Genomic DNA, 20,618 nt, shown 5'->3' on the forward strand with positions numbered 1-20,618 from the left:
TTCCTTTCAGGTAGCTGTAGAGAGCCATAAGGTCCTCCTTCAGCCTCCAAGTGAAACAACCCCAGTCCCCTCAGCTGCTCCTCACATGACTTTCTAGACCCTTTACCAGCTTTGTCACCCTTCTCTGGATATGCTCCAGTACCTCAATGTCTTTCTTGGAGTGAGGGGCCAAAAACTGGATACAGTTCTCAAGGCACGGCCTCACCAGTGCTGAGTATGGAGGGACAATCATTGTCCTAGTCCTGCTGGCCAGGATGCTATTAGCCTTTTTGACCCAACTGGGCACATTGCTGATTCATGTTCAGCTGGCTGTTGACCAGCACCCCCAAGGCCTTTTCCACTGGGCTGCATTCCAGCCACTCATTCCCAAGCCTGTAGCACTGCATGGGGTTGTTGTGACCCAAGTGCAGGACTGGGCACTTGGTCTACTCGAACATCATAAAGTTGGCTTCAGCCCATCGATACAGCCTGTCCAGATCCCTCTGCAGAGCCTTCCTAGCTTCCACCAGATCAGGACTGGCCCCAATAATGAGCCTTGGGAAACCCCACTGGTGACTGAACACCAACTGGACATAACTTCATTCATCAGCACTCTAGGCACAGACATCAAGACAGTTTATAACCCAGCAAAGAGTGCACCTGTCCAAGCCATGGGCTGCCAGCTTCTCCAGGAAAATTCTGTGGGAAGCGGTATCAAAGGCTTTATTGAAGTCCAGGTACACACATCTACAGTCTTCCCTCATCCACCAGGCGGGTCACCTGGTCATAAAAGGAGATCAGATTGGTCAAGCAGGACCTGCCTTTCCTAAACCCACGCCGGCTAGGCCTGATCCCCTGGTTGCCCTGGACGTGCCAGGTGATCGCACTCAAGATATTCTGTTCCATAACTTTCCCCGGAACCAAGGTCAGACTGACAGGCCTGTAGTTCCCTCAATCCCCCTTTCAACCCTTCTTGTAGATGGGTATCACACCATCCAACCTCCTGTCACCTAGGACCTTCCTTGTTAACCAGGACTGATGATAAATGATGGAGAGTGGCTTGATGGGCTCTTCTGCCAGCTCCCTCAGCACCCTTGTGTGAATATCATCTGGACTCACAGACTGTGAGTGTCTAAGCACAGAAGACCTCTAACTACTTCCTCCTGGACTGCAGGGGATCTATTCTGCTCCCTGACCTTATCTACCAGCTCAGGGGGGTGGTGGACCTGAGGATAACTGGTCTTCCTGTTGAAGACTGAGGCAAATTGCTTATGGCGTTACTCATTAAAGGTTTAAAATACTTTATTTCTACTTAAGACAGACATATGTGTGGGGGAAAATAAACAAACCAGTAGACAGCTAAATTCACACCATAGGATCAAAAATAATTCTTACACTTCATTTCACAAGGAGAATTCCTCATATACTTTAATTTCCTCTGGAATTTTAACTAGATTGAAAAAAGAATGCAGGTATGGCCTCCAAGGACTATTTTTCATAGCAACAATTATTCCAGATGTAGTCTCCCCTATTATATCTTCTCAAGAAAGCCATTTTTTATAGCTCATCCATTTTTAATTTGATAAAGCCTCTGTATTCTGTTCTCCCTTTTCATTTGACCGCTGAGACTTCTCATAAATGTTCATTTCCTAGCAGCTAGAGCACAATGAACAGAAAAGCAAACTGCTGTTCGTCTGAACAAAGGCACTCCCACACAGTGGAGTATCTATGTCTGGGAGCCCTGCTATAGAAAAACACATGCCCACAGTTATTCAAAGATTCCACTTCAGCCACAGCGCAATGCACTGGCAGACATGAATAGCCTTTCTTTTACCTTGTTTATTCAAGAACTATGATCCACTACAGCCTGCTTTTAAGTATTTGATATCCTACAGTGAAGAGATTAAATAAGCCTGACGCCAAATGAAAAACTTCAGACACGATGTTGATTTTTTTGTAAACTTATGAAACCAAAATCTGAAGGTCTTGTCCTTAGAGACTAAAAGGCCTTTGCTCTAGGATTTTATATTTATTGTGCTAGCAAAGTCAATCCTATCTCTGTCAGAAACTGATTTCTTGATAGGTTTTCTCCTGCCTTGAGTGTATTTGAAAGAAAAGCAACCATCTTTCTAATTTCCATACTGCTCCTCATGTAATTAATCAAATACACAATATAAGCCGACTTCCTTTCCAAGCACATTATTGCAAATTAGTAATTTGTGGCAGAAAAACATAAAGAGAAACAGGACTGTATTTTACATCATGTTTAAGAAAAGTCTTTCATAATGGGAACGTGGAAGACGAGCTATAATAATACAGCGCTTCAATAAGTAAATATGCACAGGGAGGCACATAGACAGCACACGGGTGTGCTCTCATTTCTCATGTTTCCAGTGAAAGAGGTCATGACCTTTCAGACTTTAACCTCATCACTTCTAATTTTTTATCTTGATTCTCAGAACAGAAGTCTAACCCATCTGGTTTTCAATTTTATGAGGTCATGAGCCATGAAAGAAAATCTAGCTTTAAAAAAAAAAAAAGGTGATATATAGTCTTCTCTCTGTGTATAAGAGTAGATTATGCAGACGTTTCTGTTAGGTCAAAACAAACTTACAAGAGAAAAAGTATCCTCTGCACAATATTACACATTCACGTGTCTACAACTGTGTACTTCATTTGGGTTGTACTCACACATTTCTAGTCTATCAAAATAATTCATAATGGCAACCTTAAACTCTCACCAAGATGAAGCTGTGAAAAGCCTGCCTTTGATGTCATTACTCGGATATTTAGCCTGGTGCCACAATGAGGCAATAATTTCATCAGAACTGATAGTTACATTTCCTACTACAGCAGGGCACAAACAAGCGTCCCATCCTTTCCTCTGCTCTATGGCAACATCAGGCAATACAAGAGGCAGGTCAACTCATGTCTGATTTGGACATTTCATTGATCAGTTCACACCTCCAGCAATGCATTTAATAGCACTGGTGAAAGATGGGTTGTTTTCTTTTTTCTTTAACAGCTGAAAAGTGCGCAGTCTTCCTCTCTCCAGCCACACAAGCCAGAGCTTCAGCAACCCACCCCCACACCACAGGAAACATTTTACATACAAAAGAGTTTGTGAGATCTTTTACATGGTTTTCAGCATCCACAAAAGCCAGAGAACCATTATTACAATCTCCTGAAAGATTTATAATATGGGGATAGTTGTAATCACATTAGTTCATAGTGTTTTATACATATAAATGATATAATGAAACGCTTACTGTCAAACAGCACAGCACCTTTAACAGAGGACTATCTCATATTTCACTAAAGGAACACTTAATGATTCACCTGTTTCATGTACTTAAGAGATGAAAGCTCACAGTAAAATGCAACATGCAGGAGTGGGTTTTTAAAACATATATTTTAAAAAACAGCAAGTTTTGAAAAATGGCAACAGAAAATGGTGTGTAAAACCAGATAATAATTGCTTCTAATACTATTTCTCTAACTGCCTTGTAATCCGAAGGCCAATCAAGTTCTTGTGGACTGTGTCCACCTGAAGTCCTATTCCCTTCTTCAGCATCGCAAATAAACACTGAGCTGTTAATTGCAGTAATGCTAATTAAAAGACAAAAAACCATTACCACATTAACAGTGAAATTGGCAATTAGCACGTAAGGTTTCCTCATTACTGGTGCTGCAGGAAATGTGAAGCGTGATGTGGATAGCAGTCATAAAAATAAAAAAGACATTTTAAAAAAGCCAATAGGTCACATTTTCATCTTACTTCAGAAGCTCTGCTGGAATCAGTAACTGAGAAGCTGACCTACAGGAAAGAAAGAAATTCCTACAACGTTTTGTAAAAACCACTAAAGAAAAATATTGCCATTTTCCACATCTGCATTCACAATGGTTTTTGGAGGAAAGAGTCCTTGCCCTGGTGTAGCCACTAGAAAATGGCTTAAAAAATTAAAAATAGGCAAAAGGCTAACATTTCATCCTGACTTTAAACTCCGCATAAGGCTTCCCCATGACAGACTAATGGATACTGAAAGCAGTCCAAGTGATCCTATGTATTTTATTCTCTAGAATGAACACTTACTCTTGTGTCCTTCAGTCTCTTTGAAAAACCATTTAATGAAAGTTAATACAGATCCCCACAACCCTAGAGCTGCTTCCATAAAGTGATTGTGCCCTTCATATAGCCTGTATTTCCTCAGGTCTCTCTCTAATTTTTTTCTTTTCTCTTAAAGGCTTTCAAATCTAATTCAGAGGTCTCATGGTAAATAAAATGCAAATACTTTCAGCATTATCTTCCTTGAGAGAACTGGAGTATGTATTTGTTTTTCACTTGCTTCCTTTTAATCAAGCATTTTGTTGACCATAATCAATTTCTTCACTCAGGAGAAAAATGTGCAATTATCTACAATGAAGAAGGTGTGTCTAAGGAATAGGGTGGGGGGAAGAGAAATCAATGGAACCATCTGTCTGACATTCCTACAACATTATAAGAGACTTGTAATTAACTGCTTGCCTACCAAAGTCTGCCAGCTTTAACTCCCCCGTGTCACTGATCAGAAGATTCTGTGGTTTCAGGTCCCTGTGCAAAATGTAACGCTGGTGGATGTAAGACAGTCCTCGCAGCAACTGAAATAAAAATAACTGAAAAAGAGGGGGACAAAAAATGACCTCTGTTAATATTTTGCATATAACCACAGGTGATTTCTTCACAATATGCAGGGTGCTTGCATATTGCAGTAACATTTTGTCAGAATTCCTCCCAAACTGGCGTAATTCCCACCCAGATTCAACACAATGAAATTCTCATCTGAAAAATATTTATTTTGCAAGGACTAAATGCAGCCTCCAAGCCCTACTGTATCATAGATTCAATTTACCTGCTTAAAAAGGAACAAGAGCAATACAACCATGCACAGAAGGCTCGGTGTCTACCAAATTAGAATTATATTCCATTTACCCATATGGCCTTAGAGATTAGGTGGTAGCCTGAAGACAGATGTGTATCTTCACTAATTATAGGAAACAACAGTACAGGGTGGATAGGAATGGGGAAATTAGGCTGGGGGATGGGACACTGAAGCGAAAACAAAGAAGAAATTAATAGCATAACAATAATGCCTGTGTACACAAGGAAATCTGCAAATATTCAAAGTTTATTTTAATGGGAGTTTCTTATGTGTTTTTCATTAGGAAATAATAACTCTCACTGAACCTAAAGATGACTTTTGAAACCTACTTGTAATAGTCTTTAAGGTAAATTTACATAAGAACTTAACTCACTCTTCATGTTTCTTTGAATCCTTCACTGAACTCTACAACGCTTACCCCTAAAACTAAGCATTACTATTGTGTATTTTGTAATTTATAACTATGAACAAAGAGCTGGATGATGAAGATCTTTTGTCTTCCCCTTTTCACCTCCCTCATGCATCATTGTCCTGCATTCTTACTGGCACTTGCTGTGAAAGGCTGTGTTAACCGTCATGGAGTTTGTCAATACAAAGCGTGAATAAACTCCCAGAAGTTTTCTTTGCAGTTATGAAAAACCCATCCTAAGATACAGACCCTTCCTCTTGCCTGAAACATTTTAAGAAATACTTCAGTTTCCAAAAGGGAACACAAAAATCCCTTGCAAACCTATAAACATGGAGGATTCAAGTATGGATATGGAACTCATGCCTCACAGCTCAGTGGAGAGTGAAACATGCTGTCTCATAAGATGTGGAAACCACACCAAGGATTTGGGAAAAGTCAACCCAGGCACACAAAAATTTCTAATTAACTTGCAACACAAGCATCCTATTTAGTGATTACTGAAGTGAAGAGACATAATAAAAAGGGTTACGAAATCTGATTATAGAAAAGAATAAAGCCTGACATAAAAAAAACCAGAAATGTCATGTTACTGAAGTTGAAATGAATTTAATTGCATTTCATTTTTTCCCTGAACGCAGACACAATACACTCTATGTTTAGCTATTTAGCCAGGGCACAAAGAGCCATATCAATCACCTTCTTGCTAGGGTTGGGTCTAACAATGTGCTGAGGAAACCTAAGAGCAAAATATAGAAACAAAGAATAGCAGGAAAGTCATAACTAACATGCACTTTCCTTTTTGAATTGTGGTTAAAATGGAATGCATGGTACATAAAAACTATTTTAATAAGGGTGAGAAGTAGAAATGGCTTTCCTTACATCCTGAAAATACAAATTAAATTCTATTACATTAATTCAGTATAATATATTTTTTAAAATAAAAAGACAGAAAATAACCAGTTTGCTAGGCTAAATCAATGATATTTAACTTAAACATTATTTTTAAATGTGCAAAGAAATTTCAATTATCATAGTATCTTACTGCACTGTAGCCTTTATAATAACTCAAAATATATTTATTAATGTGATCTTTCATTTGGCTTTAGTGCAATGAGTCAAGTGATTTGACATCATGTGCTAAAAAAAAAAAACCAACAACTTCACAGCTAAACAGAACCAACATCTACTCTTGAAGCCACCTTTGGAAAGAAGTTTTATTCCAAACTTGTAGACATGCTATACTCATCAAGTAGTTCCACAAAAGTTAATTAATTCACTCACACCTCTTTGGAGGAAGATCACGAAAGAAAAAATCTTCCTGAATTTGTTACAGGGTTAACTCAGATATTGTTTTGTTGCTTCCTCTTTTCATCTTCACCTTGGTTATTTGGCAATATTAAATGTGAAGAGACTTAAGTGAAAACACAAGCCTAATGCCTGGCAGCAGAACATTCTGCAAACCAGAGGCCCTTTGGGATTGCTCAGAAAGAGGAAACACTAAGAGATACTCTTCATTCCCAACAGTTCCTAGCTCCACAAAAACAGAAGTTGAATTGGAAAGAATTGTTTCTGATGCCTCACAAAACACTTCTGCCCTCTCACAGGCAAGTTCCCTCCCTTGTTTCTGAGGAAAGCCTTCACCAAGAAACCCATTCCCCTTCCAGACTATCTGCATTACTTTCATAAGTATCAAAATGAATGCTAGGTGAGGTACCATCAACTCTTACTCATGTACCCAATCTGAAATCAACATACCATCTATCATGGTCATACTCTCAATTTACTTGCTGCTTCTTTCACCTCACTCAATTCTGATCACTATGAAACCTCAGACTTGGGCTTTTGCCACAGGTTTTGAACAAGTAACTGAACTGCCATTTCCCCAAGGTCATAGGATGGGACCCCTGCAGACCAGAGGACAACTCTAAAAGGAGTCAATGGCAAATTCAATATGCATTTTAATGGGTTAGTTGTGAGGGTAGAAACAACATAGATTGGTAGCTCTTTAGCTTTTATGTTAATAATTTTAATATTCACATGGTTATATACAAGGCTGTATAAGTATCAAATAACCTGCAATTAACAAACTAGGACATCACTTTTGTCCAGTTTGTAGCTTATTAGTAAGAACAGAGGTTTTGATGATTAAATTAAACACGCAAAATGACAAAGGTCATTGTGGTTACAGTTGAGAAAGGCAGAAATCAGGACAGAGATTTGTCTCTAGAAGTCAGGTTTTCAGCAAAGCTTAACATTAGGAGGCTCAACACTTTATGTTCAGACAAAAAAAACCAATCTAACACTTGTGGCTTCAGGTCTTGCTTATTTATTATAGCCATTAAAAATACCTTTTTCCCCTAACTGTAATGCAGCTCTCATTTTAATGAGCAACACATTTTAATGAAGAATTTTCATTGTCAATGAGAAAAATGCCTGCATGTCAAAGCTAATTTGGGGGTTATGAACTGCGATATTAAAAGACTAGTAGCAGCTCTTAAAACTTACAAGAGAAAGCCCTCAACTCCACAAAAAGGTTAAATAGCACCTATATAGCCTTTCAAGTGTAAGGGATGGATAGCCACTTGAGCTACATGCAATATTTGACCAAACGCCTATAGTAGTTCTAAACTACTACATTTTCTGAGAGATTTGCAGCTGGATGAGCAGTCCAGCTTTCCTGATGTTTTCAGGTATAACCTAGAGCACTACATGCACGCATCTAACAGCTGCAAGGTGGCTCATGTGCTGCAGAATGCTTTGCTATCTGTTGGCCTCTGAATGAGCTTGTAAGGTAGACGCCGACACAGGCTGTCCAAACCACATCTAAAGGGGACTGATGGGAGCTAACACTTTCTGACTTAGGTGCAGAAAGCTTTTAAGAGTCTAATGATAAAGGGGGACATTCATGTACAGGTGATCCGTGTAAAGTGCTCAGATGACTCCATGTAGTTGGTTTCCATTCCCAGAGATGGTAGAGAGTTTCTGGCAAAGCATACTGGGGTAAGTGAAAAGCAGAAATTCACAACATGCCTAGGGAGATTCTCCAGAAAATGTACCATTTCCACATAGTCTCTGCTGAGGCATCAAGAACCCCAATGACAGGAAGGATGCTGGCTAAGAGGACATAATAATGAGGTCTGTGGAGGGCTTTTTTAAATCTTTCCCTGATGGCACAGAGGGATTTCTGACCTATTTCCTGCATTTGAGCTCCCTTAATACATGTTGTATTGTGGTAATAAAGGACCAGGCCCTAGATACAAACGTAGAAAGCAACATAGAACTTTTAAGTCTAAAGAAAATACTTAAAAATCTTGGTTCTGCCCTCTGTGAAGCAAAAGACTGCAAGTTGAGCTGATCTAACCTAGACCAGGAGTTAACAGCATTTCAGGAGAAAGTTGAAAGCAAGATCGAATTCACGTGTCATTCCTTTAGCAAGCTCATACCATTCCATTAGCATAGTTACTTTTGAAAAATAATGCACAATACCATAGAAGCTTTATTATCACTCACCACCAGGAACACAAGTGTTCCTGCTCGCTCTAAGTACCAAACCCCACTGTCTGGGTATCACATAATCATCTGAATTCCCAAATGTGTATTCAGCATCAATCAAATCATGTTCAGTCTTTATAGGCCATCAAATCCAAAAATGCCAGAAAAAGAAACCCAACTTGGGACACCCCTTCTCATGCTTGCAATCAGTGTACTCCCTATCATACAGAGGATATTACAGGTTTCTGTGAATTGTTGGCTATTTACAAAGGCAAAAGGAGGTAATAAATCCCTCAAGTACTACCTCCTAGCCTTGGAAATAAACACAACCAAACACAATGCTCAGTTACATTTGGGTTTACTAGATTGTTTGGGAGTTTTAGATTGACCTGTTTTAAACCACTAACAAAAGAAAAAAATTCCTGGTAATATGTATTATCACAGAAGCAATGAAAAATGTCCCTCTGTGACTTCTGCTAGCATGTCAAAAGCTCATCAAGCTCAATCTTTTTTATCACTCTTGGTTTGCTATTCTTTCCCCTCTTCCCAACCAGGATAATAACCACGAGATAAAATCCAACTTTTCCCTTCTAATAATGCCCTGGGGAAATACTGAACTTTTTAGGTCAAAGCTTTGAAGACTCTGTGCTTAAATTGTCAGAAGAAGGAATTCCCAGAACAAAGTGGTGACCTGAGATGAATTTGCATCCCTAAGAATAAAGAATCCTATTTGAATAAAAAATTATTAGCTATTTGAATCAGCAGGATTACCATGATTTAGTGAGATAAGCTTTATCTCACTAAAAGGTTCTCCTATCTGACCTCCCTGGAATCAACTGAATTCCCTCGAAAAGAATTCTAAAATAGTTCACTCCAAAATACATTTATAAAGGCTTCTAACTTGCTCCTGTATTCCTTACACGAGAGTCTTACCAAAGATGCAGAAATGCATAGGATACAGCCACTGGGAATGCACATCACATCGCATCACTACTTTAAGAAAATATGTACAGATTTTTCCACTTAGTTGCAGCAGAATTGCAAAGGAAAGAGATGGAATGTGTTAATTTGCTAACTTCTATTCTCTTTGATGGTCTTTTAATCATTTTTTGTCCCCTCTGGATACTACTGCAGTCATTTGAAATTAGGAAGGTGTGCTTAATTAACTGAGTATAAAGACACTCCCTTACGATCAGTTATAGTCATCTGCTAATGTTCAATAAGTGTAAGACTCAGGTTTTTTTCTTCTGAATAAAAAAAATAAAAATAAATTCAATTAACTCTCCTTTTCTACCTTTCACCAATTCATTTCTCTGAACTAGGTCAGATTGGCAATTGTTGCCTCACCAGTTTTAAAGATTTTAAAGTGTTCTCTTCCTCCCTATAACATTTTCATGGTTTTTGCTATATGAACCAGGCAGATCATACAGACAATAAATTACAAGCACATTTATGAAAATTACATTCTTCTAGCATGAATGGTGATAAAGATTCTGCATTTACTGTTCACAGTTGTGCATATTATCAAATCATTACTTTAAGTGACAAGACTGACATAGAGTGAAATGCTGATGCCATATTTAGTGTCTGATAACTAAAAAGTCTAATTTAAATAATCAATTCTCAATGCCATGTGTAAAAGACGACCTTAATTTGGCATAACATTATTCTGTCTGCTGCACACCTGCTTGTTCACTGGATGAGGAATGAAAAATAGCAACTTCTCAAGCGCATTAAACAGCATTGCTTCTTACTTAGCATATCTGCTGAAATATATTTTTAATTCAACTCCACATCAGCAGCATCACTAATTTCAGTGAGCAAGGGAGAGATTTCAAAAGAATGAAATTAGTTAAATTTGCTTCCAGTAACAACTGATAAAATTAAAAGGACCACCACAGCAGGTATTCACCTCAGAGTAAAAGACTTTTCTTAAACCCCAATGAGTCAGTGACATGAAAATACATTACAGCTGGATCTATTCTCATGGTTTAACTGCCCACTTCCTCTGCATCCAAGTCTATGGCAGTCTACCTTTTGGTCAGATACCTCTAGTTACACACAGATGCTCACACACCGCAGCTTCCCCTACGTCATGTAATCAGGTATTTGACACATATGGATGCCAGGACTGGCCGTGTCATCCAACGTATGTCTCCCACAAAATAGGGGAACACGAATGTCCTGTGCACACCACAGATATTTATACTATCACACGATGGAAAGTAAACAGAAGCAGGCCAGGGAGGCCTACATCATTAACACAACTCTAGCTAAAACCTAAAGCATTTTTATCATACTTTTTGGATGCTATGCTTTACTAAAAAGCATATGGGTTTGTATCTTACTAAAAATAAATGGAGCTACAGCTCAGCAAGAGCCAGCACACAATGCTCTGCTACTGCCAAAGTTCAAGCAGCTGCACTTCGAGTGCAGTAAAGCCTCATATGGATGGGACGCAGAAACTGCCTAATCCTTCCGTGTTCTGGATGCTTCCTTACCCTTTGTGCTTCAGATTATTCTAAAGCTGTAATCAGTTCAATGATAAATATTTATGTTTACAGAAGATATCAGATGAAAACTACCCTATGGCTTTGACTCAAATTATTAATTTTCATAATAGTCATTGAATGCCAAAATTACTCATCTGTCAAAAACATATTCAATTTTAAAAACTGCAACCATTAGTTAAGGACAATGTTCATAGTACTGCAGTACAGAGAGGAATACATGAATACCATAAGTGATTAAATGTCAGAGATTTCTGGCAATAGCAAATAACATTCACCATATTACAACATTTTCAATCTAACGTGCTGGAGACCAGCATTAAATCCTTAGCTTAATAAATCCAATATTTTTATATATACGATTTGGGGGTTTTACTAGTATTTTTTTAACTATATAGTTGCTATAAAGTTGACCAATCTCTTCTTGAGCATTTAGCACAGAAAAATGTTGCAGCATCCCATTATGTTTCATTAATTCCTATCAATTACATTTCTTTTAAACTATTTTTTAAAAGTTTTAAGACAAACTAATTATAGTTTTTTGCTGAAATTTAAGCATATTTTACAGAGATTATTGGGCTGCCCTAGCAAGCTCAATACCCAAATTCCAATCCACACTTTGCCACATACCCTGACTCAGTATGACAGCAATAAAGTACATTTTAAAAGGTTGTGGTAGGGGTAGGGCTTAGTTGGTTGAGGTTTTCCTTCAAAAATATCCATCCCTTATGCATAGAAAACTGCTGTGCCCTGCTTCCTAGGAGCAAGGAAGGCTCAAAATTGAGATGGGTAAGAGCTGAAGTCTTGAAGGCTCCTGGGAGAAGGCTGAATATTCCTGTTTTCTGATGCAAAGCTCAATAAGAGGGTCTGTCTATTTCTTCTTATCACTGTTTGGCCCTAAGAAGAGAAAAGGTGCCCAGGGAGAAGAACAAATCAGTGCAGCAATATTAGATAGAATAAGAACAAACTGGAAGTTCCCCCCTCCGGTCACAGTAGACTACAGGAGCCTTCCTGAAGTAAAGGGTTCTGAGAATGATTTTTTTGTCTGGTTGACAACCCATTGTCATTCAGGCTGGTGTTGCATGAATTAAGGAACAGTAGGTCACAGGCAAGTGCCTTTTTATTTTGTCAAAGACGGGGTTTTATCTGCCAAATGCTCACACAAATCAATATTACCTCTAACACTGAAAGTAGAAGAAAAGAAAAAGAGAGAAAAATATGAGGATGCTTTTCTCAAAGACTACAGCTATTTCAAGGCAGCATCACTAATTAAGAAACAAATCAGCTTTCATTAATAGATTTATTTTTAAGGCAGGGATGCAAACAGGCCATGCAGGCATGACAGATGCAAGCCTCTGCTCCATTTATTCCACCAGTAACAGGAGCTACAGTAAACAAACTTAGCTATAAAATAAATGCATCAAGATATAAAGGGGAATTTATGTGCATTACCAGGAACATAATAATATGGAGTAAAAGACACGGTTATAATAAAGATGATATTTCAAAGGTTAGAAGAAGTTAAGAACAGTTACATTTTCACGGGACATGCAGAAATGCACAAAAAAGATACTTAAGGGACATAAATCAGAATGAAGATCATAATTAAAAAAAATATCACCGGTAGAGTCAGTTACTTGTTATGACCCACTAGAGTTCCTGCTCTAGGAAGCAATTCAGATGTTTCAGCTGAGCCTGGACTATCTCTAACGGCTGGAACAGCTGTAGGAAAGCAAGCCAGGAGTATAGATTTCAGTAGTCCAGGCCAGCAGAAACAGTGCAGGGAGAGTCAGGAGCAAATCTTGTACCCCAGTTTGCCACAGCACATTTTGCAGCTTGGTAAGTGCCACACAGTACACTTATAAATCAACTCATATGTCCAGTCATGTACAAGGATGCAGCAGTAGCTTCCAAAGGAAATATATTTATATGTGGGGCCATGTATTTAATATTTATTGTGTGCCTTCAGTTCTGGAAAAACTGAGGAAGATATCTTCAAAATCAGACAAGAGAAGATGAGGCCCTGCCTACTACACAAGAACTTGTTAACTGCTTACCTTTTTTCTCATAATCTCTAACTATAACACTGTACAAAGTATATTAATATATAGTCATAAATAAATGGTAGACACGCAAGCTTGTTAGTTACCAAAGATGTAAACAATTGTGTTTACCAAGGATACTTGGTTTAAAGTTCTCAGGGACAGATATTTTTAAAACAACATCTCACCTTCACACAAAAATCTTTGAAGGGTTTAAAGCCTGATGTTATTTGTAAGACTTGCACCTCCATGCATGAATTATAAAATTCTTAAATCATTATGTGTCAATACACACATACCATTAAAAATGCTAAACCTAACACCTTAGGAAGCAATATTGGTTTATTTGCCTAAACATACCATACCGAGACTTCTACAACTGCCAATTGAGACATTCTTGTTTCTACTTCCACATACTTATAATACCCTGCTTATTCTTTATTTAAAATATTTAAGTGACAGCAAATAGCCTATTTGAAACCACAAAGAAAGGCAATGTCAAACACAACACCCGAGGGGACAGCAATATGTGTGTCCGTCAAAGTAATTTGGATTTTTATTCCATTTACAATTCTTCATTTAAAAGTAAGCCTGAGGGAACAAGTATTGTCTTTAGCTTGTAAATACAGAGAAAATTCAGAAATATAATTAGGCTGGAGATGTCCCATAGAAAACAAAACATAATTAAATAATGGTTTTGTTTCTGCCTTCATATAAAGTACTGTTTTACAGGAACTACCTCATATATTCTTTGGATAAAGAAAGGTCTTTGATTATGTGGTTTTGTATTTATAATAACTGGCAACAAGCCAGAAAGGAATATCTATCAGCAGGCAATACTTTCCTCAAGAACAAAATTAAAAGGCAGGGGGTCTTTTGCCATACTGGGAGAGCATTAATGGGCTTAATCCCACAGGTTAGCCCCAGAGAGCTGAGACTAATTTATTGCTACTGGAATATAATTGCCCAACTGGAAGTTTTTAAAATGGATTTAGGGATCACATAACCACTGATTCTGAACAAACACTGTCCAAAAGTCTGACTAAAAGTGAAATTCCTGAAGGACCTCTAGCAAGAAGGGGCTGGCAGGGAGAGAAGGCTATTAACATGGTTCAGCTCAACCCTTAAAAATCAGCTGTAGCTCCAAATAGACAACTGTGTCCAGAAGCTAAAACCAACATAGGTGGCAAAGTCTCAGAACCACAATTACATAAATCGACAAGCTGAGTACAGCACAACAAAGCATTAAGATATTATGAAGTAACCATCTTACTTCCTCTGTAAGAAAAGAGTAGTGCAAGCTTTTAGTTTGGCATGCTGGTGAAGGTCTGGGAGTTTTTAACATACATAACTGGGTTCTTGTCCTGACAGCCTAGTCTTGGACTATTTTTCACTCAGCTTTGAGAGCAGGTATTCACTGAAAACCTCAAGCTGGCTGATTCAGTTTTAAATTGGTAGGAGTTCAAATCATCATGCCAGGTCTTAATTACTGCATAAATTAACACTAGCCTTTGCTGCTGGCCTGGCAAGCGAGTCCACTAAATATATACAACTGATTTTCATTAATATTACTGAAGAGAAAAAAGAATTGTTAAAAGGGATTCCTCATGGTAGAAGAGTAGTTTCATCTGCTCCAACTTCCAAATATTTTTTTTCACTCCCCTCCCCCCTCCAGTTTCCTTTTATTAAAAATCCATTTGGACTTTAAAATACTTGAACTAGCAGTACCTCAGGACTCTACGTGTGCTTACTCAAAGAAATATTTCTAATGTGTCTATAAGTTTTGGAAGTGTTGCTAAGCACTGTTGTTAGACGGTAAAGATAGTCGCGGGAACACGTGCAGTAAAATCTGTTCCCTCTGCGGCTACTGTTTTAAATACTGAGGTATCTCAGGATTTAGAGGATTGATACATCAGCAAGCCCAACTATCTGCCTATGCCCATTCTCCTCAAAGACAAGCTCACTGGGCCCTGATAATATCAAATGAAAGTACAATTATATGAATTATAATGTCTTTTTAGCGGTGAACAATTACAGCTACAATGACTACTGCATATCAGACCTCCAACTATACAGCACTGCAGCCTTGCAAATCTGAAGGAGCACAAAGAACCTTCAAAGCCAGTCTTCACTTATACCAAACCTCAGAGAGATGAATGTAAAAGTGCCACACTCACAGAGGCACTGTGAAGCTGGCAGTGGGAGAAGACCCATGGGCTTTCCCTGTTCACACTAGCAAAATGTCTGAGTGACAGTCAGATATTACAAGGATGCTATCTTGCAGCAAACACAACATGCATTTTCAAAAAGAATATTTTTTTTTTTTAGTTTGGCCAAATATATGCAGTAAGGAAGAATTTTCCCTAAATTTGTTAGATAGCAGTTCTTCTCATCTACATTCACATGTTGTAGATGACACTTTTCAGTCAAAGAACATAGAAAAGTCATGAAACTACCCTATAAAACCAGATGATGTGCAACAATGATCAGCTATTTCAGAAAAAAAAAAATCCTTCCTGTTTTTAAAACATTTTGTTTTCTTAAACCAAACAGGCCTTCTGAGTTTTCCAGAAAAGAGAGTTATTTTTTATCATGAACTTCTAAATTTCAAGAAGTTAAATACTGGAATAAAGCTCTCAGTATGACAAGTGAAGATTTAAACACTTCCAAAGTAGAACAACAATGGGACTGACGTTGAAGTGCAAGACAGTTGTAACAAATATCATCTGAGTGATCTATATACACACGACACATTCTGCATGTCTGGTCGGCTTCCATTTAATGCTAAAATCATTTGACTGGCTTCCCGAAAAGTAACTCGATCAAGTCTCTACCCATCTATACTTCCATTAAATCCTGCTATTAAACCCCCTCTTTCTTGCATGATGATTCCAAGTATCTACCTTAGAAAGAAAAAAACCTCCAAAGTGAGATCAGCTATTAAAATGCTTCATCAAGGTGAGCAAAAAGATTGGGGAATATTTTATCTGCTCATATAAAAATCAGTACATTCAGCTGATAGCATTCATTACAGTTCCCTCAAACTTGGTGAACCTACACTGACTTGCCTCACTGAAGATCTAGCACTGACACCCTAAAGCACGTTTACTCTGAGGTTTAAGGGCAGTATTGTCTTGTCTTAAGGGCAAATGTTCAAATGGAGGGGAGGAATTATCAACACTGTTAATAGCATTTACTCATATATAAAATATATAAGCAAATGAGTTTTTATTAAACAATTGACATGACATTTTTCACTGTTACTGTTTTTGCCTTGAATGTGTGCTCTTTTTGACTCTTACCTTCACATTCTCTGGATGAAGCCCTCCAGGGTGTTTGTCCATGTACTGACATAAATCAGTGTGCTAAAAGAAAGTCAGATGGAGAAAAGTGTATTAATATCTGTATGACTGCAGCAATAAATAACCCTCAATTTAGGAGTGGACAGAACAAAGGGAAAATAAGGAGATTTTTTTCAGTCACGCATGTGCAAACACACACTCGTACCTTTACACTAATTTTAATTAACAGCCTTGGTAACTTGACTGATATTAATATTAAATAAATGCAAATTAATATTTTTTCTAACATCCTGTATATGGTAAATTAATTACCTGCATTTTAGTATCATTTTATACCTTGCAAGGACAGTATCACCATCAACACCATAAAGGTAGTATCTAGAGGGAAGAGGAAGAACCTGAAAGGAGAATCTCACACGCAACTCTAATTGTTCACACTAAAACATTGCATTTTAAACATAATTTTATAGTGATTCTAGATTAAGAATGGCTTAAGGATTTAGAAAATAAAGCTGAAAGGCACTGCATATCAGAGTACTGAATGATACTTTCCAGCTCAAAAAGAAGCATATATGATGGACATGTACAGCCATTAATTACATTAATTACGGATACTTTAGGAAACAGCTTTATAGAAGAATCAAAACACAAGTTTTCACTTCACACTGAATATAGTTACCTATATTCCCTGCAAACATTGCATAAAATCTCTTCAGGAAAAAAAGCAGGCTTGCGATGTATAGATTGATGTTATCTTTAATAAATAAATATTTATTGCTCTCACTATGGAAACACTACTTTCTCTGAACTCTTACATTTCTTCACTTCAGCAGCATGGTTTCAGTCAAGTGGCATGTGGCATCTCTGATTTGTTTGCACAACTCAGCTCCTGAAACTATGTTCGGAATAAACAAAGTAAAAATATGCACTAGATTAACAAGTAAAGACACAGAGACAGACTCTGCCTTCCACATCTGGTTTCTGAACACATCTGGTAAAAATCATCCAACATTCCTTGAAAAGCTACTTGGCAATACCTGCCTCATATATGGAACAGCCCAGTTACATATAATCAGTTTTCAAGGTGAGAGTTTTGGACAAAAGCTGCCTTCCACAAAGCAGAATGGTTTTTCTGTGCAACATTTCCCAAAATGGGAGGCATTCTTTAGTTCTCTTTTGCAAAGTTATATGGATACATGGGAAATTTCACACCCAAGACACAAAATTCATTCTAGCCACAACTGTTATGCATAATCTTCTCTTCTGAAGTCACAAACTACAAAAAAACCTACCGTGCATGTAGAACGAACATTGCGATGACATAAGATGCGCTGTATGATTAGGTTGTGCACTAGCACAACTACTTTCAGGAATTCTTAGATGGTTCCAAGACAGCAAGTGCCCTGACTGCAGGAAATTGCTCGAATCTCAAAATGAACAGTGAGGGTATCACAAGGGCACACTCAAACAGGCAAACCACACTAAGCACAACACAATAGAGCTTTTTCCAAAATACAGGCTACAGTAAGCAATTCTTCATTTTATAGTTCACACTTCAGTGAATTCATTTAGAAAGAAAATTTAAAACTACATCTCTACCAGTGAATAGTTACTTCCACTGAACTTCATTTTGCATAAAGGCTCTGTTAAGTTTAAAGACTTATTCATCATTTCTGTAAATCTTTAGCCACTTCAGGTACATATTCCTCTTCTATTCTCCCAGTTAGTTTTCTGGGACTATATCAATGAACCATGCCAAAAATGGACCAGTCATCCTTCAGTATGCATCCTCGCATTGCTAGCTTTGGTCTTCTTTTACTATATGACCAACAAAACAGAGTCATTTGCTAACCTTATCATTTGTTTGAATAAACTAACAGGTTTTAAGTACTAACCTCAGCACAAGTGTCTGCCTCTGGCAAAACATCAGCTGAAACACATTACTACAGTAGTGGCTAGTGTCAAAAAAGAAGCTCAGAGGATTACCCTCATTTTAATGGGTTAACTGTTACTGAAGACAAATACAAGACTGTTGGAATAATATGTTCTCTTCTTTAACCTAAATACAAATCTTTGAATACTGGTAGCACCTGCAGTGCTCAAAGAAGTTTAAAGAAAAGCCTGAAATTTCCATTTAGAAAGCCTGTCAGGGTGACCAGGATGCTGTCCCATCCTCAGATACACCCAGCATGGCCCCTGAGCACTGCATGGGCTGGCTGAAGGAATGCAAGTTCAGTCTTTCAGCCTTTGTGAGAGACAGATAATTTGATAGGTGGGAAACTTACTGCCTCCTTCACCTCTTACTGATTTCTATAATCTGCAACTGGTCAGCCGACAGAAACCAGATCAGAGGAAGACAAACTCAATACTAGTTCTCAAAGTCCCATCCCCGAAGCTCCACCATGCCAGCCCCACCAGCTGCACCTGTATATTCACCAAAAGCTTTTCATCCTATTCAGAGTCACATCACCAGGAACAGCAATAAGTCACCTTTTTTATTTCCGATATGCTTGTAATAAATGGTCAGGATAACCCCATTTTTTTACGCTCATATTTCAGTTACTATTTGGATGCCTTTTCTCCATACAGAAACACCAATGACGATCATGTTTGTGTTATGCATAATTAACTTCTTCTTCCAACCCCAAGGATCAAGGCAAATGGGAGCCTGATATAACCATCTGTATCAAAACCTTCCAAAACGGATTGCATGCATCCACTTAAAATTCAGCGTAAACAGCAATTTCCTCTGAATCCTGGAAAATTTAGAGAGTCAATTGTGCTGCAGTCTTTTGGTATTTATTTTTTGCCCTACAGACACACTACAGACATAGAGAAATCTCTACTAAATCTTCATTCAGATAAGAAACAGGAATTAAAAGTCTTTTCTCTTCAAACTTTCAAGTATTTGGTCTCATAAAACTAAGTTAGAGTCTTTCTCATGAAAGTAACTAAACACTATGGTACCAATTGTGAAAGCAACTTAAAATGTTAGAGTACATTGTTTCTCATTTTAAGAAAAAGAAGGTAGCAGTAGAGCAAAGGCAGCATCAGCTGCTTTTCTTTTCCCAAGGTAGGGACTAAATGCATGTTGAATTAAACATTAGTATAGCCAGGAAAATTGACAGCACTGCAGAGACAGCTCTTTCTAAACCTGTTTTCCCTTTTGACAGGCAAGTGTCTGCTCCAGTGCTTGTGTGCACCACTGACATTGAAGAAGACTACATGAATGCAAGTTTCAGCAAAGCATTAGAAAAGAAAACAAAGAGCAAACTGGATAAAAGCAGTTTTCTAGTGGTATTCCATGAAATTGGTATTGTATAGATGAATGGAGTCTTTTTCTTCATGTTGTATTTCTGGGTAGAAGACAACATGCTTTCCCAAGTGGAACAGTGGCTGCAAATACAGCATGCCACACTGTGACACTGGAGACTTTGCTATGGTTACCACCTTGATCTAATAAAATATATACCCTAAAGGAAAATTCAAGATACAACTACCTATTGCCAAGAATATGAAACTATGCTGAAATAAGGTACAAAGACAAGAAACAAACCAAGCAATACACCTTCTACAGTCCATTCTCCACTGTCTCAGAGGGTGAGGACACCTCACAGGGAAGCAGAATATACTGGGAATGCAGTACAGAGACTCCCAAATGATTACAAGCATCTGTCACACACATTTTGATCCCAGGTGGACCTGGCTAAACCAATTCTTTGAGCTAGCTCTTAACAACTCTATCAGCCATACTGTTAATCCTCAACACAGATTAATCACCAAAGTAACACCATGCTGACAGAACATGGTATATTTTAGCTTAAATTCCTGCTCTTCACACTCCACCAGTTTATCCAACCTTTTATTTGCTTCCCCAATAAATGTACATTATGATAGCTTTTAAAATGTGGCTTGTCCTCAGCTAAGAAAACCAGATCGGTATTGCAGAAGGAACTCTGGATTCT

General features: G+C 38.0%; 1 protein-coding gene across 3 annotated transcripts in view; it reads right to left on the bottom strand.

Annotated features, from left to right (window-relative positions):
- CDK14 (cyclin dependent kinase 14) overlaps positions 1 to 20,618 on the bottom strand; it is a 311,313-nt gene that overhangs the window by 144,911 nt on the left and 145,784 nt on the right. For 2 of the 3 annotated variants that reach the window (XM_032699286.1, XM_032699277.1), the window contains exons 7-8: positions 16,654 to 16,716; positions 4,509 to 4,632 (exon numbers count right to left, since the gene is read on the bottom strand). In XM_032699286.1, the coding sequence (XP_032555177.1) occupies positions 4,509 to 4,632; positions 16,654 to 16,716 (187 nt within the window). The remainder of the gene's footprint in view (positions 1 to 4,508; positions 4,633 to 16,653; positions 16,717 to 20,618) is intronic. The other variant, XR_004359107.1, reaches the window with a different exon arrangement.

The sequence above is a fragment of the Chiroxiphia lanceolata genome, chromosome 1, assembly GCF_009829145.1.
Source record: "Chiroxiphia lanceolata isolate bChiLan1 chromosome 1, bChiLan1.pri, whole genome shotgun sequence".
Classification (NCBI taxonomy): domain Eukaryota; kingdom Metazoa; phylum Chordata; class Aves; order Passeriformes; family Pipridae; genus Chiroxiphia; species Chiroxiphia lanceolata.